At 34.9% G+C, this 27791-nt stretch overlaps 1 protein-coding gene across 3 annotated transcripts in view; it reads left to right on the forward strand.

Annotated features, from left to right (window-relative positions):
* Nucleotides 1-27791, forward strand: part of LOC141402856 (acid sphingomyelinase-like phosphodiesterase 3b) — a 767718-nt gene that overhangs the window by 322772 nt on the left and 417155 nt on the right. For 2 of the 3 annotated variants that reach the window (XM_073984889.1, XM_073984890.1), the window contains 2 exons: nt 2685-2880; nt 16793-18651. In XM_073984889.1, coding sequence (XP_073840990.1) covers nt 18552-18651 — 100 coding nt within the window. In that variant the 5' untranslated portion in view covers nt 2685-2880; nt 16793-18551. The remainder of the gene's footprint in view (nt 1-2684; nt 2881-16792; nt 18652-27791) is intronic. The other variant, XM_073984891.1, reaches the window with a different exon arrangement.

The raw sequence follows: 27791 nt of genomic DNA on the forward strand, positions 1-27791 counted from the left end.
TGGAAGGTATCGTTATGTGGCGGCTATATGAAAACTTGGACCTATGTTGACAAATTTTGTTTGAGAAGCTTCATGACCACTGGGAACCTCAAAAGTCAAATTTCGGGTAGTTCAGTCAACAAACCTATACCAAAAACCTGTTCGATAAAGCCCATCTTTTAACTTGACCTGCATATGGTTGCGAAAATATAGCGTAATAGCTCAATTGTAGTTTGGAATTAAGACAACATTTGGAGTGTATGATTGAGATATATAGGTAGTTTTGGTACTTATGTGTACTAAATGGTACTAAATTTGGTACAATTTGAATTTGGGTGAAAGGGTAGTGTTGAAATCCTGAAATCTGGAATTTGGAATAATGCTGGAGTATAGGAATTAGGTAGTTTTGGAATGGTAATAAATTTGATACAATTAGTATTTAGGGGAACGGATTGATGCGAAATCCTGAAATATGGAATTAAGATTACTGTTGGGCTTTAGGATTAAGAAAGTTTTGAAAATTCGTACCTATGTGTGCGAAAAGTACTAAATGGTACTAAATATGGTACAATTTGGACTTGGGTGAACGGATAGTTCTGGAATCCTGAAATTCGGAAGTAAGATAACTGTTGAAGTGTATGACTGAGATCGTTTTGGAAATTCGTACTTATGGTTACAAAAAGTACTAAATGGTACTAAACTTGGAGTATAGGATTGAGAAAGTTTTGGAAATTCGTACATCAGGGTACAAAAAGTACTTAAATTTGGTTCAATTTAGATTTGGTTGAAGGGACAGATGTGGAATTCTGAAATTTGGATTTAAGATTATTGTTAAAGTGAAGAATTGAGGTAGTTTTGGAAAATCGTACTTATGGGTACGTTGAGTACTAAATGGTAGTAAGTTTTGTACAATTTGATATTGAACGAACGGATACAGATGGAATTCTGAGATTTGGAATTAAGATTGCTGTTATTATTTTGTATTGATGTCTGTGTAGGGTTGAGATATGTGGTTGTCGAAAGACATACCAAAAGTATACAAAGCTTACTAAATGGTACTCAATTTGTCGTTTGGTGTAGGGGCAGAGCTGTAATCTGTATATTTTGGAGGTAGGGTGATTATTGGTGTGTAACGTTGGTATATGTTTTAAGAAATACGTACCATAAATTTACGAAAAGTGCTGAAGCGGTCTTAATGTTGTATCGGATGTAGGAACAGAGCAGGAATTCAAAAATATTGTTCTTAGAGTCACTATTGGTATGTGGGGTTAAGATATGGAGATGGCTTTGGAAATGCATACTATGAAAAGTACTAAATGGTACAGAATTTGGTATAATTGGTTATTGTGTTATTGTGTAAAGGGGTTAGCAGGAATTTTCGATATTTTAGGAGGAGGTAAAGTACTATAATTGGGTTTCGGGGAAACTGATAGAATTGGAAATGAGAATCGCGGTTGGTATATATGGTTGATATATGAAGGTAATGTTTTAAGGTTATAGCCAGGTATACGAAAAGTACTAAATTTGGTACCATTTTGTTACTGCATGAACGATAATATACACAATGATCTTTTTTGAAATGCGTACAAATTCTGGAATTTGGTAAGAGGGACCTTGATGGCTGAAATGGTATTGGAAATACCTACTACAAGGCTTAGAGTCACTATTGGTATGTGGGGTTAAGATATGGAGATGGCTTAGGAAATGCATACTATGAAAAGTACTAAATGGTACAGAATTTGTTATAATTGGTTATTGTGTTATTGTGTAAAGGGGTTAGCAGGAATTTTCGATATTTTAGGAGAAGGTAAAGTACTATATTTGGGTTTCGGGGGAACTGATAGAATTGGAAATGAGAATCGCGGCTGGTATATATGGTTGATATATGAAAATAATTTTTTAAGGTTATACCTAGGTATACAAAAAGTACTAAATTTGGTACCATTTTGTTATTGCATGAACGATAATATACATAATGATCTTTTTTGAAATGCGTACAAATTCTGGAATTTGGTATGGTATGAGGGACTTTGATGGCTGAAATAGTATTGGAAATACCTACTATAAGGCGACGAAATGTAAAACATGGTACTAAAAGTGGGCTAGGGTTTATTTTTTACAAGAATGTTTTACCTTCTGAGGAACTAATGGGGTTACGAATAATAGTTAAATAAAAATAATTATTGAATAAAATTGGTATTTGTACAACGAAATTTTCAGTGTTCGCCATTTCCATATTAAATATTGTTTGTTATCCATCATAACCGTAAATTATTCCAACCATTTGGTACGATGTAAATGACACTACTTGCCTTTTAAATACGTTGCCCAATCCATTTCATTACCAGCATAAAACAATTATATATTATTTTAAAACAATACCCGGATCCTGATAAGCTGCAATGTTCATGTTTAACCCATGCTATCACAATTTAACCTTAAAAACTGAAATTATTGTCCAGAGCGTCCAAGGTTGAATCATGGTCACTCTAGTTTTAGATGCCGCAACACAAATAAAACAACTAAATTGTCAACAATAACTTTTTCTTTAAAAATTAAATAAGAAAAAAAAATAACAAAAAAAAAAAAACGAAAATCATCCAGTATTCATTCGTATCTATGTATCTGTACTCTCATAAAAAACTTTTCTTGGCATCGACAGAACATTTATTTGTGTTTCACTTCTTTTATTTGTCTCTTTTCAGATTGTTTTCGGAGTTTTATTTATTTTGTTTGGCTACAACAAACAACTGGCTGTAATTTGGGCTCATGTTAAGCGGGATAAAGAAAAGTGCTGAACATAAACTCGGCTGTCAAATCTAACAAGGACTTGAAAATTAAAGCTGAAAAAGTATAGAGTGGAATAATAAAACAACAGTTAACAGATTCATTGAAACGTTGGTAATGAAAAAACAAAAGACAAAAAATATGAATCCTCTGATGTACGCGATAAAAGAAAATAAATACGAAAGAAGATGAAAAGAAGACAATCGTACTTTAAAATCAATTATTGGAAGTAAAACAATAAAAATGTCAATGAAAAAGTTCCATGGCGACGGCAACTGTGCTGTATCTGTGAAATTTACTTAAAGGACAATAAAAAACGAAAATGTCAAAATAAATATTTTCTTTTGTAGTGAAAGAATATTGTACGTATGAAGGTATAAACAAACTCTGTGGCACCTGACCAATTGGATTTTTTCTCTTTCTCTTTGTGAAATACAAAAGAAAAAATTTTAAAAGATAATAATAAATTACATTTAAATGGAAATAAATGAAATTTAATCTACCATACACTATAAAGGGTGTAAGTGTAGCAATGCAAGTCGCGATATTTTGTACCGACCAATTGACCAGAAGACATTTCAATAATGTTTTTTGAATTTTAATATACGAAAACAAGTATGAAAAGTTTATATTCAAAGAAGGCCAATCAATATGTTGGTTTGGAGAATGCGTTTTTTTACAAAAAAATTAATGAGGTTTTTTTTTTTAAATTGATAGAATAGGTAGAGCTGACAAACTATCGATATTCCCAACATTTGATATGTTCGATATTTCATTTCAAAGTATCGATAGCTATCGATATCGAAATGGAACTAAAGAAAATGTTGTAGAGAATTTTCACTGCTACAACATTTTCTTTAGTCCCATTTCGATACCACTTGCCGCTTCCTAGCAAAATCGAAAAAAACCTAAAATAAACCTAACAAGTAAAAGAGGGCTATAGTCGGACGGGGCCGACCATGTGATACCCTACACCACTTCCCCTGGGCACTAGCTTTTCCGCGGAATTTATTTCTATGATTGCGAAGTCTCCCTTGTTCCTTTGGGGATGTTCTGTGCATGTATCTATGTATGATTGACACGTTATATATTAGTTTCATTATTTCGTAATGGACAGATGGAACATTTTGGTTATATACATACATATTTCTTCAACATTTTTAAAATAAATCGCGGTCAAAGGTCACATTTTTAGGGTGTTTTAGGATTTCACTGCTACAACATTTTCCTTAGTCCCATTTCGATAGAACCTGCGGTTTCGAATTAAAATCGTGAAAACCTAAAAATATGAACTCTGTCCGCGATTTATTTTAAAATCCCTTCGTCGATTTTTGTTGTTTTTTTTTCTCATCTATGAACATTGTAGATTTAGAATCTGCAAAAACTTCCCAAATGTACGCACCTTCCATATAAAGTTGGTTCAGGCGCTGTTATCTGACCGCGTACATCAACATAATTAGCATTAATGGAAAGGTCAAGCGTTCCTCTCCTAAATATAACTTACAATGGTTTAACATAGTTTCCAGAAATATAGATATACTCATTTCACTAAAAACTTTATTAATTTTCACACAAAAGTTCTGGCCTATTTAACCCGCTAAATATTATCTGATCATCACGTTATATTGCAAGCAACTTCTCTGTCGTAAACCCAAACCTTACATAAAATTTCGCGCCGATCAGACTATCATTGCGACCTACAGAGCCGCTACAAAATTGGATTAAAATTTTGTTTTTGGTCCATTTCACCCCCTAAACATTTCACGATCATCGCCAAAAACTATATAGATTGGTCCATAATTGCGGCCTGTAGCGTGCGTACAATTTTTAATGGACGGACAGACGGACGGACAATTTTGATATTTGAGACCTATTATAGCAGTTAGTTATAGTTCTCCATGCAGAAAAACACATATGCTGGATCGAGATCCAAATGTTATCATATATCAGGTGGATTAACCCGCGATTTTAGTGGATAATCTTGAGATTTAATTTCTTCTCGAAAAAGCTATAATTTTGCATTCATCGCTAAATTTTTCGCACAAGCAACTCCAACGACCGATTTGACACATAAAAAGTTTAGTCCGCGTGCCAAAACCGTTTATCTGTCATTCTTTTTGATTTTCTGTTTGACAGAAAAACAAAATTTTGATTTCAGAATAAAATTTTATTTACCCAAATAAACACCCAAAAAAGAATTTTTTTCGGGTATTTACTAGGTATTTAGCCATGTTTTGGGTAAATACCAGGTAGAATCCCATCTATACCAATTTGAACTTCTATATCTCAATTTTCACTGCTACAACATTTTCTTTATTGTCATTTCGATAGGACGTGCTGTTTCCATGCAAAATCGTGAAAACCTAAAAACCCATAAAAATATAAACCGCGATTTATTTGAAAAGGGTTTCTTGGAGCTTTTACGCCAATATCTCAGGAAATATGGACTTGCGCCAGAAAAAAAATTGTACCGTCGCAAAGGGAGCCTCAAGAACAACCTACTGAAAAAAATTCAAAACGATCCGAGATGAGCTCTTGAACTTCACTTTATCCGATATTTGTGTGGGAGGTACCCGAAGGAGTGGAAGGACCAAACCGAGAGTTATCGTTCACACCATTTTACAGAAAGAATTGAACTTTTGTGGAGGAGGTACCCGAAGGAGTGGACCGATATGACTCATGTTCGAACTTAGTCCCAATTTACATTAGGCGAGTTTACTTGCGGCAATTGTCAGTTTGTAGGTGAGAGAGGGTGCTGAGAGGCAAAGGGTTACCATATGCCTCACCTCTCTCTCCTACAAAATGACAATTGCCGCAAGTAAACTCGCCTAATGTAAATTGGGACTTAAACTAAGTATGAACAAGATATTACGATATCCAGAATTCACCAGTCAGACTAACAGACATGGCTAAATCGACTTCAAATTGTCGATGAGGCACATTTTTGGTCGTATCGAATTGAATATACCCTTTCTAGCCTCAAGACTGAGGATATAAAAATGGCGGAAATGTATATGCTTTTGTTGCCAGTTTTCAGAAATAGAAAGGAGAAAAAATAATTGCTTTCATTTAATAAAAATACACAAAAATACAATTTATTTTACCGAAAATTTACCGAAACGTTCTATTTTGTTTTTGTTGGAACGGTTGTCATATTGTCCTGTAATGGAAGAAAACTACGATGATCCAAAAATGATATGACACATTTTTAAGGCATACTAAACATGTTTGTAGCTTCGCTATCTGAACCAGTAACAGTAACAACGGAAACAAGTGTAACTTTGTTACAATCGAACTCCCATATTTATGCCGCATCATCTAACATATTCATATATCAATAAGACATTAAAAGGATTAAAGAAGATTGTGTACCAAACGGTGCAGAGTACAGTCGAAATCGCTTATAACGTCGTCGTTTATAACGTCATATCGGTTATAACGACGACATCCAAATGTCCAAAATCTCTGGGGCCCTTTCTAGCCCTTATCACTTATAACGACATATCGATTATAGCGACCAATTCCGTCGGTCCCTTGACCGACGTTATAAGCGATTTCGACAGTAGTTGAAATCTAGCGGCGCACAGTGTCACGACCGTGGCCACAAATGGCAGAACCAGTACTTCGGAATATAAACTTATTGGTGGGAATTTATAGTAAACATTTCAATTTGAAGGAATTTGAATTATGGTATTGACGTCTTAAGTAGTTTTGTCCATGGGAAGGTTCAAATCCGATAATTGTTGGAAATACATATGTATTTTTGTCCTTATTTTACTAAAATTAATAACTAAAATTTTAATATTGAAAGTACTTTATCCTTGTAAATAAAATTTTAAAGTTGCTTTGGATGTAATAAACATGGATTTAATTTTGTTTGGAAGTAAATAGTGATCATATGCTGTTTACAGCTACCCAAGTCTGTGGTACTTCGTACATCGATTTTGTGAACCAAATTTTAAAATTAGTGGAGTGGGAAATTTGTATATTGTATAAAAGTGTATATCGATATTATATGTGGTTTGAGTTGGGAAAAGTGAGTACTTCAAACGTATAATGGTTCCAGGTGCAGAGGTTTGCAGTCGAACATGTTATTTCTCGTTTTCAGCGACCATCTCACTCGGGGGTTACCCCTTATTTTAACAAAGCGCTTTGCGTTGTTGGCTATATAGAATGAACCATCATATCTTTTTGTGGGCTTATTAAGTACGTAATAATCTTGCTTTAAAACGAGAGACTTTTAAAAATATAATTCTTTTAAAAAAAATTTTGAATAGAGATAATCAAAATTCGATTTCTTTACAAAAAAAAAAAAAAAAAAAAAATGGACCGTTTTTGACCATTAATTGGTCAAAAAACGTTTTTAGAGGAAAATTTTTATATATAAAGACTAGAGGTTGATATGTTGAATAAGCTCTCAAAAAATATGAAGACTGAACACCAAATTTCAGTCATTTCGGGTGGATATTGAGGCCACAATATTCAAAATACCGAAAATGGGGAGCTACGGTTCTATGGAGGCTATGGGAAGACGAGGACCTATACTGACAGATTTCTGGTGGAAAGTTAAAAGCCCCCAAGACTTAATACCAATTTTCAGCCATTTCGGTGTGATAAACAGGCTAAAACCTCCAAAATACTGAAAATAAGGAGGTACCGTCCTATGGGGGCTATACGAAGGCATGGACCTATGCAGACAAATTTCAAGGTGAACGTTTTATGCACCCAACGAAGACTAAATACCAAATTTCAGCAATTTCGATGTAGTAATGAGGCCAAAATCTTCAAAATACCGATAATCGGGAGGTACCGTTCTATGGGGGCTATATCAAAACGTGGACCTACACCCAAAATTCTCGGTTGGAATGTTTCATACCTCTTCTGAAGACTAACCGCCAAATTTCAGTAATTTCGGTTGGTAATTATGACTAAAACTTTCAATATACTGAAAATAGGGAGGTACGGTTCTATGGGCGCTATAGCAAAACGTGGACCGACCATCCCAGTTTTTTATCCTTGAGATTGAAAGTCAATAATAGGTACGTGTACCAAAATTGATGCACCTACAACAACTCCTTCTATTTTTGGCCACAGTTAATATGAACTCGCGACATAGTGCGGCTTAAAAATCGGCAAATGAGATCACAATCCGACGGCGGCTTGTTCTTCGATACCGGATTGACCCGAAACCACACAACATGCTGCGTCGTCATCGGACTACCCGCAGTCCCCAAACAGTAACTGCTCACGCATCACTTAACAACAGCCATTGTTGTTCCAATCCCTGCATCCTTTTTGCAATTTAACTGCAGTGGACTCCGAGGTAAGATCGAGGAAATAGTGGATTTCATGAGTTAGTGGAATGTCATGGTCACGGTGGTGCCGGAAACCAAGCTCACCAACAACCTTAGCTTACAGCGTTATGATGGTTACAACGCACTGAGGAAGGATCGGATCATAAGTGGTGAGCTTTCATATTGCACCAGTAGGTTCAATGCAAAAGGAGAATATTGGCTTTAACTAGTAGGTTCAATGCAAACCTACCTCGCTTGAGCCTGGCTCTAATGATTTGTACATGGAATGTAAGGGGGTAGCAGTTAGGTGTGAAACTGACGAGTAGTGCTGGCCAAGCAGATCGAAGGCTCTACGTTTTGCACGGTCAATGAGAACGCCCTTGCGAGAAATAACGGAGAGTGTCACAGTTCGCTAGACATAATCATAGTGTTACGTGGTCTGACAAGTAACGTCACGTGGCGACCTATCGTTTCTTTTGGATCAGTAGTGGGATTCTGTAACTCATTTTTGCTGTTACCGACAAAAATCGGTAAAATTAAATCGCAAAATTATGACAAAAAACATAAAGAAAAGTTGGCATCACTGTTTGTGTCGGTAGAAGCTAGCGACTACTTTTAATTCATCGTTAACTTACCGACAAATTTCGTTAATTATCGAAATTATAAGCATTTTAATTTTACCGACAATTATCGATAACAGCAAAAATGAGTTACAGAATCCCACTACAGACCATTTCCCCATAGTTTTCTCCATTGCCACACTTTCATCAATCATGGGAAAACTATTTGTCCTAGTTTCAGAGAGTTCACTAATCACCGCTTTAGAGATGTGCCCAATTCTTCTGATGTTAGTGTAACAGAACGGACGTTCCGAGGCATCATCACTGCTGCAGTCGCTCGCCATATAACTGCTGGTCAAATAATCAAAGCGAGACCAAACTTCCCAAAAGAGGCGACGGAATTAGCAAATGAGCTTTATGAGCTTCGTGGTTGGGACCCGTTGAAACCAGAGTCGAGGAATTGAAAGCGGAACATGTGGTTAAATCATCTGAAGAAGTGCATCGTTAGATCCTGCAAGGATGAACCACTACAATTTACAAAGCGGTTTGAATGCGGTCTTCAAAGAACATCCCAATTTATCGCAGCTGAGGCACGTCAGCTGCAACGACAAAACCGAGTAATTTTGGCTCTACTACGCTCGAAATTGTGCATCCGTCTAAATTTCTATAGGAAAAGGATTTTGACCTTAAGGATGCATTTTATGCGTTCTTTAAGACAAGTGCTATAACTTTGCCTCCAAGAGCAAATAAAAAATTCTTAGCGGCTAAGAAAATATGAGCCTGACAAAATGATCTCTTTTGACAACAAGGCCTCAAATTTTTGGGTGCCCATAACCGCGGTACACGTGTCTTCTTATTTTTGGTCTTTTATCATACTGCACTGTCAAAATATGTTTTGTTCGTAATTTTTTTTTATCTTCGTTCGTGTCGCACAATTTTTTTTTTTATTTTTTGTTTTCTTTGAGGAATTTCATGTAAATATTTATGAAAAAATAACTTACAAAGCTAGGATATATTTTTTTGAAAAAAAAAATTGCAGGATGTTGTCAAAAAATTTTTTAGTATTTAATATTTCAAGGAAATTTTTGATGTCCATGTTAAAGCCAATATTCTCCTTTTTAATATGCGATGAGTACAAGTATTTAAAATATTTTTTTAAACAATTTTATCCTTTGAAATTTGAGTAATTTGAGTGACCTTTAAAACGTCAAAAGGCCAACGACAATATAGCGGAAATTGAGGTATAACGTTATGTGGGAGTCATTCCAAAATAGGGATCTATGCTCACAATTTCTAGTAGGTATATTTTTTGACCTCCCCTTTTTCAGACCGACATTTGTTTGAAAATGTAGCTAAAAACGCCAAAGTATCGGAAGGTGCAGTTACATGGGGGCTATTTTGATGCAACTGCAAGTACTTCAAAATGTGAAAAAATCGACTAAAATCCCCTTTTTTTGCACTGTAAGCCGCTCATAAATGATCAGGACCGCACTGCATTCATTTATATGAGCGAAATCACCTCTCATCCTTTTCCCCATCGTCCCTTTCTATAACCACTCATTTTAAAACTATTTCAAAACTTATTTAACAACATCTACGAGTATCTCAGATGAGACTCATAAATATTTCAAGTGCCAATCTTGTTTGGCGTTAAATTCAATAAATTCATTATCGTATTATTTACTTTGTGGAGAGAGCCAACCATAAAATTGGACATAAAAACATTATTAATTACTAATTGAATTAACTGTTCGTTCGGGCCGCGTATTTCTAAAGTGAATTATTTCCATTAAGGAAAACTTCTTGTATTATGATGGTATATTTAACATTTCGTCAGTGAATGATTTTTGTTGCCTTACAAATTATTCATAAGAATCAAACAATATAACTTGTTTACAACAAAACAAGTTTAGATTGGAAATGACGGATGAAATAGGCGATTATGTTATCTTCATTAGTTAAGAACCACCACCCCCCAGGGATGGTAATTACAAAATTAATGTAATTATTCTAATTGGCGTTTTATTAGAAAACAATTGTTGCGTACGCTAGAAACAATGAGATGTGCAAATTATGTAACAAAAATATTATTGAATATTTATACCCTCAGTATTTATGCTAACGAGGGTATATTCACTGATATACGGGCAAAATGTTCCTCATCGAAATAATGAATTTAGACCCCAAGTACATATGTTTGGACGAAATCCGTTTGAGACAATTTGGAGTCGATTTAGCAATGTCCGTCCGTCTGTCTGTCTGGCTGGTGCGCACGACAATTCTCGAACGGATGAACCGATTTGGTCCAAAAATTTGGCTTTCATAATGTTTTGTTCAAACTTAGTTTAAGTTCGAAGATGGGGAGATGGGGAAGGGAGTAACCGATTTAGTCCATACTTTGCGCATCGTGAAATTTCTACTAGGCTTAGATGATGTTCTAGTATGGACTCAATCTTTCCACTCCTTCGGGTAACTCCCACACAAAGTTTCGTAAAAGTTCAGTTTAGGACCTGCTCTCGAATCGCTTCGGGTTTTGTTGTAACAACTTGTATTCACTGACCCCCATACAACCGTACAAATTTCATCTGGGACAAGTCCACCCTTCCTGAGAAAATAGCCTGAAAGTTGCAAAAAAACCCTATGACACCGTGTGTAGTGGTTGGAGAACAAGATAACTCTCGAACGGATCTGCCGATTCGGTCCAAACTTTGGCCTTAGCAATGTTTTGTCCAAACTTAGTTTAAGTTCGAAGATAAGCCATAACGGTCCACTCCTTCTGGTACCTCCCCCACAAAAGTTCAAAAATGTTGGGAAAAATTGTGCGCACGATAACTTTTGAAGGGAGTGATCGATTTGGTCAATACTTTACACATCATAATATATCTACCAGATGTATGTCAGGTTTGAATATGGACTATATTTGTTCACTCCCTCGGAAATTTTTCACATACGATGAGGGTATACCTTCGTAATAGAAGATTTACTGTCTGGCGGGTGAAGGAATGTACATACATTATATGGTATCATCTAAATACAATATGGAGAATATTAAAGGAATTAATATCCAAGAACTAGCTTGTCAGTAGTAACATTCAAACTGAAACCAATAAATTAAGTAAAAGCGGACGGACAACTAAAACTTAAATAGTGTGACAAGGTGGTAAGAAAGTTTTTGATGTTTTTAGCATAGTTTTTTTAGAAATTTCTGTAGTGCGATTCTGTAACTTGTTTTAATAACGAACCGACATCGGTAGTTAACAACAATATTCGTTGAGTTGAGTTAACGAATGTGCTATTCTGTAACTTTATATTAACGATTGTAAAAATCGTTAATCAAATATTATATTTTGATATTTATTAATGTATTTTTGAATTAAAAATATTATTTCTTCGCAAATACAGGCATAAAACGCGTAAGTGAGGAAAAAATGTCCGATTTTTGAAGAAATGCGCCTAGCATAAGTATCCCAACAATGCGTAACACAAGTTTACTTTCAATTTTTAAAGCGTCAAGTGTGCATGTATGTACTTCTAGGAGGTAAATAAATTTCATAGATTTTCGTGGTTTTCTTCCAGAATATGATTAAACATGTCATTCGCATCCACGTACAAGCTCGGCAAGGCGTTATATGTACAGATCAAGACATTTTTAACACCGCAATAAAACGAAGTGTTAATTTTGCCATAGGAATATCGAGCTTTGAAAGTAAGGTGATTCGGTGAAAAAACCTCACGCACAAAATGATTTTAAAATTTGAATTTATCAAAATTAAGGACAATTTTTTGAAGTCACTGAAAACAGATATATAATTGGAAATAAACTTTAGAGCCACATGAGATAATTAAAATGACATAAAATTTATTTCTCACTATTTTTCGTCAATTCTGAGAATCGTAAAAATGTCGTAAACGCTTTTATTCAAAAATATAATTTTTTAACAAAAAACAAAAAATTTAAAATTTTTTCAAAGTGACTTTTTTCGCGACTTTTTTATATTTGAATGAAATATTAGTAGGCTTATATTTATTCATTCGTGCAACAAAAAATAATTTTTTGAAAAATTTTTTTTTTCATTTCATATATTTTTTCAAAAAATTATTTTTTTAAAATCGATTTGTGCGTGAACTTTTTTTATATTTCAATGGAATAAACGATAGCATAGTGATTAATAGGCAAAAGTTCATTCATCATTTTTGAGGAAAAATGTCAAAAAGTCATAACCCTAATCTACAACTTTCTCTTTTGTGATCTTTATACAGCTTCAATAAAATCGGCGCTGGCGAAAGCACAACAGTGGCGAAGCTGGCCCATCCTACTTAGTTAACCCTTATGTAAATGCCTTAGGAAGATTTTTCTCAATAAGGCGGAATTTACCTTGTGTACCCTCCTTATTAACATAACATATGTTCATATAAAAACACCGTTGTTAAAAGAAATCAGTTAAATATAGCAATACTGTAGTGTCGTTAAGACATAACGACTACTTTTTTGGTAGTTAACTGAACAATAATTTTCGGTAATTAACGACAAAATTTACCGATCAAAATCGTTAAAATTGGTATACAGAATAGCACGTACCGAACATTATAGTTAATTACCGACATTCGTCGTTAATTCCGTCGTTAAGGAGTTACAGAATCGCACTACTGGGGTCTAATTCCCTTCATTCAAATGGTTGACCAGTGGCACCATAAGAGCCGACTTCCGTCCTTCTACTTTCTTATAATGTATCTGATATACCCGATGAAGCTATACATATCGATATGTTGCCTTCTGACCGGATTTCTGTTAAAATTATTCAGATAAAAAACGTTTTTCCAGACTATGGAAGAACTCCACCAAACTGCTTGTTAATAGCGGTTGTTATTGTGCTACATTGTTGTGCATTTTAAAGTGGTACATTTGTAGATATTTGCTGTCGCAAATCATTCCGTTTGTAGTGTTTTTATGATGGTTACGATCGTTGTTGTCGCCTCGTTCAGATCTTGGCATACCTAATTGTTGCAGTGTTTTGTTGGTAATGTCTAAACACTTGCTTTTCAATAAGACCAAAGCTTCGTTATATAACGTCTGGTATTTCCACTGTTTTTATCTTTCGTTCTCAAGTTCTCTGTTGAATGATATCATGTAGTATTTAAAAGTACTCTAAAGGTTATTTTGGTTCGCTGAGAAGCATGTTGTCAATATTATCGCGAATAGATGAATGTGCTGTTGTTTTAAGATGTTAAATTGATATTGATTATTGAACATTAATTATAAGTAGACACCCTGTCAATTGGCTTGGTCCCTCGAAGCGTTTTCCTTATTTGTGAGGTTGAAACTTTGTTATTGTTGCACTTTGTGTTGTTGTGGGCACTGTCCTAGCATACAGAGTTTTACAAATATAACATTTCATGAAAATCAGTTCATTAGATATAACACATTTAAGAAAGTTTGAGTTGTCGGGTCTTATGGCTCAAATAAGTAACCAGGGTTGGATACACAACCCCCATTGTCTCACAAATTAATTGACAAACCGATACCTTCGTAAGTTTTGTATACATATGTATGTATATAACGCTTTTAACAATAGGATCCATGCTCTACCAAAATTCATGAAAATGTATAGCCTATTCTAACCCGGGGCCATCCCTGAACATTTTGAAGTTTGTGTCCTCAATATCCCATCGAAATGACTGAAATTTGGAAGTAAGTCTTTGTTGGGCATATAAAACTTTCCACCTGAAATTTGTCGGTATAGGTCCACGTCTTCATATAGCCCCCACAGAACGGTACGTTACGATTTTCAATATTTTGAAGGTTATGGCCTCAATATCGTACCGAAATGGCTGAAATTTGGTACTTTGTCTTCGTTGGGAGTGCAAAATTTTCCACCTGAAATTTGTCGACTTAAGTCCACGTCTTCATATAGCGCCATAGAACGGTAACTTCAGATTTTCGGTATTTTGAAGATCGCGGCCTCAATATCACACCGAAATGGGTGACATTTTATATCTAGTCCTCGTTGGGCGTATAATACTGGTACTTTGTCTTCGTTGGGAGTGCAAAAGTTTCCACCTGAAATTTGTCGACATAGGTCCTCATCTTCATATAGACCCAAAGAACGGTACCTCCAGATTTTCGGTATTTTGAAGGTTTTACCTGAAATTTGTCGGTAGAGTTCCACGACTTCATATAGCCTCCATAGAACAGTACCTCCCGATTTTCTATATTTTGAAGGTTCTGGCCTCAATATCCCGAAATGGCTGACATTTGGTACTTTGTCTTCGATGAGGTTATAAAACTTTCCACCTGAAATTTGTCAGTATAGGCAGACGCCTTCATATAGCCCCCATAGAACGGTACCTCCCGATTGTCGGTGTTTTGAAGGTTTTGTCCTCAATACCCCATCGAAATTATTGAAATTTGGCAGAAAGTCTTTGTTGGGCGTATAAAACATTCCACCTGAAATTTGTCGGTAGAGTTCCACGACTTCATATAGCCTCCATAGAGCGGTGCCTCCCGATTTTCGGTTTTTAAGGTTTTTGTATCAATATCCCACCGAAATGACGGAAATTTGGAAGTTAGTCTTCGTTGTTAAACACAACTTTCCAGCTGAATTTTGTCTATATAGGTCCTCATCTTCATATAGCCCCACAGAACGGTATCTCCCAATTTTCGGTATGTATTTTGAAGATTTTGGCCTCAATATCCCACCAAAACGGCTAAAATTTGGTCGTAAGTCTTTGTTAGGCGTATACAATATTTCACCTGAAATTCGTCGGTAGAGTTCCACGACTTCTTATAGCCCCCATAGAACAGTACCTCCCGATTTCTGTATTTTGAATATTTTGGCCTCAATATCCCACCGAAACGGCTGAAATTTGGTACATAGTTTCCGTTGGGGGTATACAAGTTTCGACCTGTCGTAAAGGTCAACGTCATCATATAGCCCCTGTAGAACTGTCCCTCCAAATGTTCGCTATTTGGAAGATTTTGGCTCCAATATCACACCCAAAGAATAATATCCTCAGATTTTAGGTGTTTTGAAAATTCTAGCCACATTATTCATACCGGAATTATTGAAATTTAGTATTTAGTCTTCACTTAAGGTACATGACATTTATACAGGTGCAAAACATCCCTTGCAAAAAATCAGACAGTATAGGTTCATCTTTTAGCATAGCCCCCATATATGCATAGCCACCATTTATGGTTTCTTTAAGATTTTAGTCGCATAATATATATAAGTTAAGTATAGCTTTTTTAAGATTTTTCAAATTTTCGAACCGAGTTTGCTGTAATTTAGTATTGTGTGTTGCCAAGAGTTCAAAAGCTCAACTCGGAAAATTGTAAATATTGATCCATGTTTTGGAAAGAACAACGATGACGCCCCATATGAGCTCTTTTGAAGGGAGTATCATCAGTTGGGATATACTTCTTCTGCAATAGGAGAAAGTGCTTAGTACTTTTATAAACGAAAGGGAGCTATTTGTTCTTATTCGCTTCAGTAAATTTCGTGGTGGAGGGTATAAAAATTTCGGCCCGGCCTAATTTACCAGTAGTGCGATTCTGTAACTCATTTTTTTTTTGAGTTATCGACAAATATCGGTAAAATTAAAATGCTTATAATTTCGGTAATTAACGATGTTTTTCGGTATGTTAGCGACCAATAAAAAGTAGTCGTAATGTTCTACCGACAGCAAAAGTGTTATCAACTTTTATTTGAACTTTTCATTCATAATTTTGCGTTTTAATTTTACCGAGATTTGTCGGTAACTCAAAAGTTGAGTTAGAGAATCGCACCACAGTTCTTTGTTGTGGCTAAAAAATTAATCCTACAAAAGATTGTGAAAATCGGCTCGGTTTTTAATATTAGCTATATATGGGGCCCATGGAAACTTTGAGGCCCCAGTGGCACGTGTTAACATATTCCGATTGTGATCAAATTTTGGTAATCTTAAAATTTAACAATACTAAACATTTACGGTTGGCCGCCTAAAAACATCCGACATCGATTTTTTAAAACCACCCTAGTATCCACGGGATCGATTATTTATCACCATTATTTCAACAACTTCAACTTGGCCAACAATTTTCTACTTTTCATATTAATTTAAAACTTATAAATGAATAAATAATAACAATAACAATGTTTTCATTTTAGTTATTCTTTCTTCTTCTTCTTTCAGACTAAAAACAAATTTAATATTGATAACAACAAACCAACATTAAAATAATAACCACATACGAAACAAATATAAAACTAAAAAGAAACTTAATATCCAAAGAGATAAGCAACCATCATTTCTAACGAACAGTTTCTATCAAAGGTGCTAAGACAAAACCAAAACTAAAATAAGCAGCAAAAACAACAACAACAACAAACACATTTAAAGAGTATAGAATTACCAGTAAATATTAAATTAATACTAACAAGCAACATAACAAAGTTGCCTTGAGCTGAAACATCAAGAAAACATCAACGTCAAAATGGAAAAACTTCACAAAAACTTATAATAAACTGTAGGGTGTTAAACGTGGCAAATACCAAAGTTTTTCAGGCGAAGTCAGGCCACTACTGCAAAGGATTTGAGGGCAGTGGAAATAACAACAAAATAAATGGAATAAAATAACAATAATAAACTGTTTTTGTTTTCATTTGTTTCTCATGAAAACGAGGGGGAAAATCCCCACAAATAAAAACAAACAAAAAACACATATCAGAATAAATGTATCGTGGTAAGCAGGCAAGCGGTTGAATTTCGTTGCGGTACAATGTGGAAAAAAACTTAGCTTACACATGTGATTTAACAGCGTTGGCGAAAATACAGGGGTTCGTTTTTGTATTGTCTCAGACTGACGAGCTAAGGAGTCAGTAAGTTGGCTTCCAAAAATATAAAAATAATAAGAAAAGTTATCAAGTTGGTTTTTTTGCTGATCCACCATAAAGCCCCCAAAATTTTAGGCTGGCAATCGTGTAACAAAAAACGAGCAAAAACTCTTATGGAAGTGTATGTGTACGTGTAAAAAATATATATATTTGTATCACACACATACCTGTGCATGTGTGTGTAAAAGCGCGCGCGTGGTATGTGCAATATAAACCATAAAGTGAGAATATCGTTAAGATTTAGTCCTATTGCCAAGGCTCAAAGAAAAAAGTAATCACAAAGTGACACAAAATACAAATAAGGAATTTATTTAATGTCGTTTATATATCAAATATACCCTACTGTCGACAACTAAGTCTTGCACATGCTACATACAGCAACAACTGATAAACCACTAAATGCCAAGAATTGCATTGAACTGAACTAATATTTGTTAAAGTTAAAATAAACAAAAGAGAATAACAAACAAAGAAAATACATTCACAAAAGTTTTTGTGAAAAGGATATCAATGATATCCCCATTCGTACATAAAAATAAATCCATGAAACATAAGAAAGTCGCAATCCTATACAGTCGCAGACATAAGGCAAACGGCAAGCAAAAAGTTGAGTTTAAAAAATTGCTTATAGCGGTGACGGCAGCAAAAGTGTAGTTATTGCTTAATGTATTAGTATATATGCATGTATGTAGATATGTACTATGTTACCTTATATTAAAGATATAAATACATACATATGTGTGAACAGCTTAGAGGAAAAAATCAAAATAACATAAATTTTCAACACGCCAACCTGAAACATTAAAGCATACATATACATAATAAGAAGATGTATGCATGAAGTTTCACACATTATTAAAGATAGAATCACATTTAATATTCTATTAAAGTAAAAATCACAAAATTTTCATATAAGGCATTATTAATTCAACAAACGGCTGTGTGTGTTTTAAATAAGTGAAAAAACAACAACAATAATAACAGCAAATTCAAACCCACCAACTACTACTACTACTTTTCAATATACGACAAGAAAGAAGTTACCAGCAACAACAAATATGTCTCCCCACATCAACAACTGCAGTAGATTTACTGGAATTCTACAAACTGCCATTTTAGTTTGGTCACTGCTCATTGAATGTACCAATGCGAGAATAGGTAAGTGAAATTTATTTTTTAATGAATAAAAACTACTAAAAAAAATATTAAAAAAAAAACTTTTAATCCGATTACAAAATCACTAGAAAATTTATCGAATCTACACGCAGAAAAAAAATTCAGCAAACATATAATATGTTTGGATGCAAACATAAAAACAGCCCCTAACATAACATATCTTTTGATCCAAACATATTTTATGTTTGGAAAAGGTCGTAAGTCCACTTTTTTTGGAAATCGCGTTTTTGTTACAGGATGATAGTACAAGTCAAAACACGTCGTATGATACAAAGAAAATGGTAGGATGTCGCGTTTTTCTATATGTTTTGCCCTTGTCGGAAAAGGTCGTAAGTCCACAAAACGTACAAATTTGAATACGAAAAGGTCGTAAGTCCACAGGAAAATGTATACTTTAAAAGAATACTACAACTAATGCAGTTCAGATATAATGTTTAACGTCATCCATGGTTGGGGTACAATGTAATGAACTAGCCTACACCTATGGATGATAATCGGATGATATTTGGCGGAGCCTGTGGACCAAACATTTGAACAAAAATGTGATAATTTCTATATTGCAACGAAAATTTACATTTGAAATCTATTTTCCCCTATAAGCTAACTGATTATGAAAGATGGACTTCTGGCATTTTCATTGATACAATATGGGATGCTGTATGTGTTCAAATACCTCATATATTGAAAATTAAAAAAAAAAATCAAAAAAATGTCTGTTTTTACCGTCGTATATCTTACTTAACTTTATCAACTGGTCATTCGTGGTTTCTCTAGGGAAATTCACATTACGAGGTTTGTTTGTATTCCGAATTCAATAAAGTAAAACCTTCTAACGGACGGGTAAGTGCAATGTTTATATTATTAAATAATTCTAAAATAATAATTGATTGAAATGTTATTAAACTAAGAAGTCATCATGGTTTTTGCTAACAAAGAGCAGTATGAATTTGGAATGGAATTAGACGATGGTGTCATGGGTTTAGTTCCCTATGGTTTTCACGGTGATTCTGAAAGCTCTGATGACGTCAATACCAAACATCCTAGAAGTAATAGAAACTTCTATACCAAATTACGAAGATCTATCTTAAAAATTGCGAGCTGTATCTTAATTTCAAAAGACGGACAGACGGTCATGGTTACACCAACTTAAAATTTTACTCTGGTCGGGTCTTATTGCTAAAATATGTACCCAGGATTGGAGAAACCGAATCGTTCGAAAGTTTTATATATAGCGCATTTAAAAAATAGGGCACAGTTTTAACCCGCTCCTCCGAAATTCAACAAAATATATTGCCTACTTCCACCAAGGGACATTCCTGTGCATAATCTGAAAATTACATGGAATAAGTACTTAGGGTCGGAGATTCAACAACCGTTGCCTCGCAAATTAATTTTCTGACCGATACTTTCATAACTTTTGCAAAAAAGGGTAAAAATTGTGGGTTTGGTCCATTTCACACCTTTCGATCATAACCAACATCTAATAGGGTCACTTCTGGTCGGAACCCGACTTCTCCACAAAATTTCGTGACGATCGGTCCAAAATTGAAGACTGGAGTTTTATTACAATTGTTAATGGATAGACGGACACACATAGCTAGATCGCTTTATCTCATCAAGATATGAAAAAATTACAAGGGGAGGGGGTCTACGACGAATACTTTGCGATGTTACAGGAATATTGGACAAATCAAACTTATAATACCCTTTCCACATTGTTTTGTAAAGTATAAATATTTTATTTTAAAAACGTCCGTAAATTGTAGGAAAAGGTCGTAACTCCCTACAAAAATACAAAACTGTACAAGGAAAAGGTCGTAAGTCCAAAGACATCCAATTATCTCCCAAACGCGATTGAATTTTATCAAACAAAGTAAAGGTATTGAAGCGGAATAAATAAACGAAAAATACTGCCTTTACCACCATAATAAAATCATTAATACAGAAAGCGCTAGAATGTTTTTTCTTCCTCCTGAAAAATTTATTGAGAGGGACTTACGACCTTTTCCGACGGAGCAGACGATATATGTTTGCTGCAAAATATGTATGTTAGAGAGGGCGTTTTTTTCCTCCGTGCAGTAGTGCGATTCTCTAACACATTTTTTGAGTTACCGACACAAATTGGTAAAATTAAGGTGCCCACGGATGTTAGGCTTTGCGGAATTGTTATAAATGTTTTTAGGATAAGTTAGTCAGGATTAATAAATAATATTTTATTAAAACAACTTTAATTTATTAGTGGAAAAAACGATATTTACCAAGGGGTAAGGCAGGAAAGACTATAGTTTCAGATCTCGCCACAGATCTTCATCAGTTTCCTTGTTTCATTTTTTTTTCAACAAGAAACTTTTTATACCCAAGTGTCATTTGCTCGCTCAAATAGATATGTGTGCAAAGAAACACTCTGATCGAGAATTTCTTTGGTACTACCTAAACTCGAGCAACTTGACTTGCAAACAAAACCAAATCCTTATAATAGAAATCGTTATAAATTTTAGAGTAGAAGTTAGAATGTAAGCGGAATTATACATTTGAGAAGGCCTATGTGCCAACCAAATGCCGAAGTATCCACAAAATCCTCCTGATTTCATAAAATTTTTTAAAAAGCATTCCTAATTATCCATTCGACGGTGACATTTTGTATACATGATAATTATTTAAATTTTTCAATATAGACTTGTATTTTTTTTTTGTTTTCTTAATTCGGAGTAAGAAGAAAAAATTATTTTTTTAATCGAGCGATTTTCAAAGTAATTCCATATTTATACAAAAATTGTGTATTTTTTTTAATTGTAAAAATATTTGTTAAGAAAATCGCGCGACTTTTTCAAAAATATTTTCTCCTGCGGCCCTGTTCGCTTTTTAGAAATTATTTTAATACTTTTACAAAAACTTTTTATCTTCTTAAATTGTGACAATATTTTTGTAAAAAATCGCGCGATTTTTTCTGAAATATTTTCGCCTGCGATTTTCAAAGTATTTGCATATTTTTACAAAAAATTTTATATTTCCTTTTATTGCGAAAATATTTGTTGAGAAAATCTCTCGTGTTTTTTTTTCAAAAATTCGGCGTTACTCGTTTTTCAGAAAGTATTCGAATAATTTTACAAAAACTTTTTATATTCTTAAATTGTATAAATATTTTTGTAAAAAATCGGGCGATTTTTTCAAAAATATTTTCGACTGCGAAGCTTTTCGTTTTTCAGAAAGTATTTGAATATTTTAAAGTTCGGCCGGGTCGAAATATTCTGAACTTTTATGAAATTGTTAGTTTTCAATCTGTTACGAACCAGTACCACTGGAAACTCTAAATCCCTAATTATTTATTGTTAATTCGGACAGCTAAAAACTTGAAAATACCTAAAATCGCTCGGTACCGTTATATGGATGCTGATCGGTCTATTAATTTTCGAGCTACAATAGACACCATAAACTGCTTCAATAAAAACAGTGTTTCGTAGGCGGCCATTTATCAGAACACTGTGCAATATTATTCAACAAAAAAATTTCCGAAAGTAGCAAAAGGTGTGACATTTCAGATAAAAACAAAATTTCTAAAAAATTGGTAGATTTCTTATAAAAAATGCATGAAAAATGTTTTTTGCTCAATAACCCCTTAAAGCAAAGACGTTCATTAATTTCTCGGTGGAGTCGAGCTTAAGGACCGATGATCTTTGCAAGTGAAAAAGGAAAGCCGAAGATTCGAACCCACCGGACCGGTTTCGCCGTTAGTAGCGGCTCATCAGACATTTCGGCTGTGGAGTGACTTCTCTGTCTTCGAACTTCTTCTCTTTCAAATGCAATTTGTTTTTACAGTATTGGATATTTATCCACTCAATCTGTACGGCTTCCATGATAAACGCTTAGCGTTCCGCTTTCTCTTTTGGCAACAATGGCTTCAAAATTTTCCTTAATTTGGTTTTTAACAAAAACCGTTATTTCGATGAGGTACATTTTTGATCGTATCAAAGTGTATATACCCTTTCTAGCCTAAAGGCTGAGGGTATAAAGAAGTAAGCCGAGTAAGAACATCAAGGGGCGTACCGGTTAAAGTAACAGCGCCATTTGTTAGGTATTTCCATAAGTTTTCAACCGATACCCACTTTGCAGTAATCGGTTCAGTAGAACCGGGTCTAACTCTGGCCTTTTGGCCATTTCCGTAATCAGTGCAACAAACCCTACACTTTGACGAAAATTCAAAAAGCGCAACAAACCCTACCCTTTGACAAAAATGCAAAAAATCGATTAGTTTTCATTTATTTGAAAATGTTGCCTTTTTTTGCCCTTAGCATTAATGCTAACGAGGGTATATCGGCCTTTTTGTAGAAAATTTACTTATGTTGAAACTGAGGTATGGGGTATTGTAACTCGCGAATTGTTGTAATATACCAAAACTTTTGAACAAATTTCGGTAAAATGAACTGTTTTAGCCCGATTAACCGATGGGTTTCTTAAAAAAATAGGAAAAAATCGTTGAAGGAAACCAGTTTTTTAAGTCAATTTTCAATTAGCGGCTTTACAATGCAATGTAGAGTATAATGTTCAAGGAAGAAGTTAAAGAATACACTTCAGAGATGAAGTCTCTAATGTATAATTTTTTAATATAACCAATGCATCAATCTCAAACGGATGCTAACATTTTGAAGACTGAAAAATTGTGGTTTTTGAATTTTTGCTTTAAACGGGACGCGCAACTGTACTCGTTTAAAAACTGAATATGAGATTGTAGTACTCGCGATTACGCATTTTTTGATGTATAACTCGGGCGTGTAGCCTTCAAAGGTTCACAACAATCTCAGCTTAAAGTCGAAATTTTTGTGCGTAAATTTGTCTAAAAAAACAGTTTTTGGGATTCAAAATTTACAAATGCCATTCGATTTCAGTGGAAACCCCCGTGAATTTAGTTTTTTTACGTTCTGAATCTAACAAGCCTTTGCGCGTCTAAATCCATCCACTAGAACGGCGGATATGATACCTCTCAAATTTCGAAAATCTGCAAAAAATGTTTTTGAAAATATCGCGTATTTAGACGCGTTTTAGATGTGTTATTCCTACTTAGATAAATAGAGCGAAACGCATATTTAAAATGTGCGAAAAGAGATATTGAAAAACGTTCGCGAATCCGGAGATATAATAGATTTTTTCTAAAAACTGAGTGCGATGCTACATCCACGGTTCCTGATGGATCGCAATGAAACGACATCAAATGATGTATTTTTTAAAGGTTATAATCGAAATTGGATGCGCATAAAATGTAAATGAACTTCGTGGAAATTATGACCATCTAACTGTATTTTGCGCCTTAATATGCAACAGACGCTACATCGTGGCCGCCAAATAGAATTTCACAAACTGTACACCAAATAAAAGGAATTGATTCGCTGTGTTGGAAAATCGGATGCGCATCATGTCATTTTCACTATTACGCGGTTTATATGCGTTTCAAATGTTGTAATATTCAATATAACATTATTTTAATGTTATGCCACAATTGGAACTCCTTGTGATTTAATATAATGTTCTAAAAATATTCGCCAATAGGAAAACTATAGCGAAAAATTTTTTGCAACGGAATATCTTCATTATTGAGTGAAATTTGGACGAAAATGACGAAGAACTCAAACATTTCTTCTTCAACAAAACCATAAAAAATAAAATTAGAATAACACGATTTTTATTTTTTTCGTCATATTTACTTTGTATTTTTGCAAATAACATGAATACTATAGCTCCAAACTTCACGACTTAGGTTTCATTTTATTCCTCACAATGTCTGGATGCTGCTATAATTTTTTTATATATTTTTTGTAAGTATAAGCGCTATTATTTCAAACATATGTTTGTAAATACGCGAAAATATTTAACAAATTTAATTTTTCGCGAATCCATTACAACTTTTCGAATTTTTTTTGCATCATCGCAAAGGGTGCGAATTCAATTAACGAAAATAGGATATAACTGCTTACTATATTAAGCCGCGATTTTTTTAGAATTTTTTCTAATTAGCATAATTAAAACTGTCATATCTTTTGCGCGCAACGATCAAAGTTGGTAACGAAAACAGATTTGGAATGACGATATTTGTCTTAATCTATGTACCAAAAATCATAGATGTAGTATCAAATTTTTTTTTTTTTTGATTTTTTTGAAATGGAAAAGACGATTTTAGAAATTTTTGCTGATATACACTTTCATACTGGCAAAATGTGCCTCATCGAAATAATGGTTTTAGACCCCAAGTATGTTTGGACGAAATGTGTTTCAGACAATTTGGAGTCGATTTAGCAATGTCCGTCCGTCTGTCTGTCTGTCTTGCTGACTGGTGCGCACGATAACCCTCAACGGATGAACCGATGTGGTCCAAACGTTGGCTATCGCAATATTTTGTCCAAACTTAGTTTAAGTTCGAAGATGGGTTATTTCGGTCCACTCCTTCCGGTACCTTCCACACAAAAGTTCGAAAATGTTCGGAAAATTTGTGCGCACGATAACTCTTGAAGGGAATAACCAACCGACTTGGTCCCTAGTTTGCACAGCGTGAAATTTCTACCAAACTTAGATGAGGTTCCAATATGGGCTCAATCGGTCCACGCCTTCGGGTACCTCCCACACAAAATTTCGGAAAAGTTCAGTTTAGGACCTACTCTCGAATCGGTTTGATTTTTGTTGTATTCACGGCCCCCATACGGCGGTACAAGTTTCATCAGGGGCAAAACCATACTTCTTAAGAAAATAGCCCGAAAGGTTCAAAAAATCCCTATGACACCGTGTTGGAGCTCAAGATAACTCTAGAACGGATCTGTCGATTCGATCCAAAATTTGGCCTTCATAATATTTTGTCCAAACTAAGTTTAAGTGGTTGTGTGGGTTCGTATCGTCGGCTTTCCTTTTTCACTCGCATTATTGTTCATTAAGCTCGATTCCAACGATTCCAACGGGGTTTGCTAGATCCTCCATCGGGACCCTCCCATTGGCGAATTGGGGAACGTTCATCATACATTTCTATGGCGGACATCGGGGAAATAAAATACCCGGGGGTGACCAAAATCTAGCCTAAGGGTCGGCAGCTGGTCCCTTAGTACAAATGGCAGGCAGAGGCTGAGACAGCTGGAATGGCTGCATTTGAAATACAGAAGGCGCTGTGGGATCCACAACTTCGGCTTCTGCACAGCGAAAAACTTACACAACAGCGACTGTATCCACATTGGGCGGCTGTAAACAGCGTCTGACCCGAATCGAGCGGCTGAACACAGAAGGAAAACTATAAACCCTTCAGAAGGCAACGGGAAACCACTGAAGTACTCTTCCTTGAAAATCATACATTATGAAGCCTACAATACATAACACACGGCCCTCAGTCTCCGGCCAAACGAGGGTGCTAAGAATCCCCGGAGGTAAAACCAAACATAACCTAAAAATCGGAACCTGGAATGTAAGGAGTCTTTTTGAAATCGGAAAGCTTAATAACACCATAAGTGAGATGAAAAGGCTCAATATAGATATACTTGGAATAAGTGAAACATGGTGGGAAGAATGTGGAGATTTCAAGTCACAAAATACTCATGTAGTATACCACTCAGGGAATTTAGATGGACATCACCGAAAAGGCGTTGCAGTAATTATGAAAGACGGTATAGCTGCATGTGTTGCTGGATATGTTCCGATGTCAGACAGAGCTATGCTTGTTAAAATTGATGCTAGCCCACTTAATATAAATATTATACAAGTTTATGCCCCAACAAGTGATTCAAGTTCGGAGGAAATTGAGCAATTCTACCAAGAACTAGAACAGCTATTAAAAATGACAAAACCGCACGAAATAACCATAATACAAGGTGATTTCAATGCAAAAGTCGGAAATGATGAAATACGTGGCATTACAGGAAGATATGGACTGGGAACAAGAAACGATAGAGGGGACAGACTAGTGGAATTCTGCCAAGCACACAAAATGACAGTAACAAATACCCTTTTTCACCTACATCCAAGAAGGCTATATACTTGGAAATCTCCAAGAGACAATAAGGACAACATTATACGGAATCAAATCGATTATATAATAATAAACAGCCGATATTGCACAACTGTAACAAAATGCTCGACGTTCCCAGGAGCAGACGTTCCGTCTGACCACAACCTATTGTTGGCCAATTTAAAAATTAAAATCTCTGCCGTCCGAAAGACGAGAAAAAATCGAAGGCCAAAAATTAACGTAGAAAAACTTAAAGACCCCTTAATAAAAAGAGATATAAAAGAGCGGGTAAATTCCACGCTGCAGAACATCGATAGAGGCGACCTTGAAAATATTTGGAACAATATAAAATGCAAAATTAATTCAATTACAAGAAATAATTTAGGAAATCAACCCCAACAAAAACAAGAAGAATGGATTACTGACGAAATTAGGGAGCTTCGCTTAGAACGTAGTAAATATCGAAACACTAATTTTGAAAGATACTGGGAAATTAATAAGGAAATTCGCAATGCAACCAGAACAGCAAAAAATGCAATCTTACAACAGAAATGCCAAGAGATTGAAATGCTACAAAACATGCACGATGACTTTAACTTACACAAAAAGTTAAAAGAAGCTGCTGGAATACACAGGAATTCATCATCAGGAGTATTATTAGATGAAAATAATGAAGCTGCATTTGAAATATCCGACAGAAAACGAATTTGGAAAGATTACGTCACTAGGATGTTTACAGATGACGAGAGGTCAACATATGATTTTAATCAACCCGCTCTGACCGGAACTCATATAGAAAAGAACGAGGTCGAATACGCAATTGCTTCACTTAAAGATAGAAAAGCAGTTGGTCCCGACGAAATTCCCTCAGAAATTTTAAAGTTAATAGATGGAGAAAACATAGACATGTTAGTCACACTTTTTAACCACATATATGACAGTGGTCAATATCCACAAGACTGGCTAAAATCGATTTTCATAACCATACCAAAGAAAAAGAATGCAAAGAAGTGCGATGAATATAGGCTTATAAGTTTAATGAACCACACCCTAAAAATCTTCCTGAAAATTATCCATAGAAGAATTTATGCAAAATGCGAACTTCATATGGGCAAGTCACAATTTGGTTTCAAAGAAGGAATGGGTACCA

The sequence above is a fragment of the Musca autumnalis genome, unplaced genomic scaffold, assembly GCF_047663935.1.
Source record: "Musca autumnalis isolate F117 unplaced genomic scaffold, ASM4766393v1 scaffold_4, whole genome shotgun sequence".
Taxonomy (NCBI): domain Eukaryota; kingdom Metazoa; phylum Arthropoda; class Insecta; order Diptera; family Muscidae; genus Musca; species Musca autumnalis.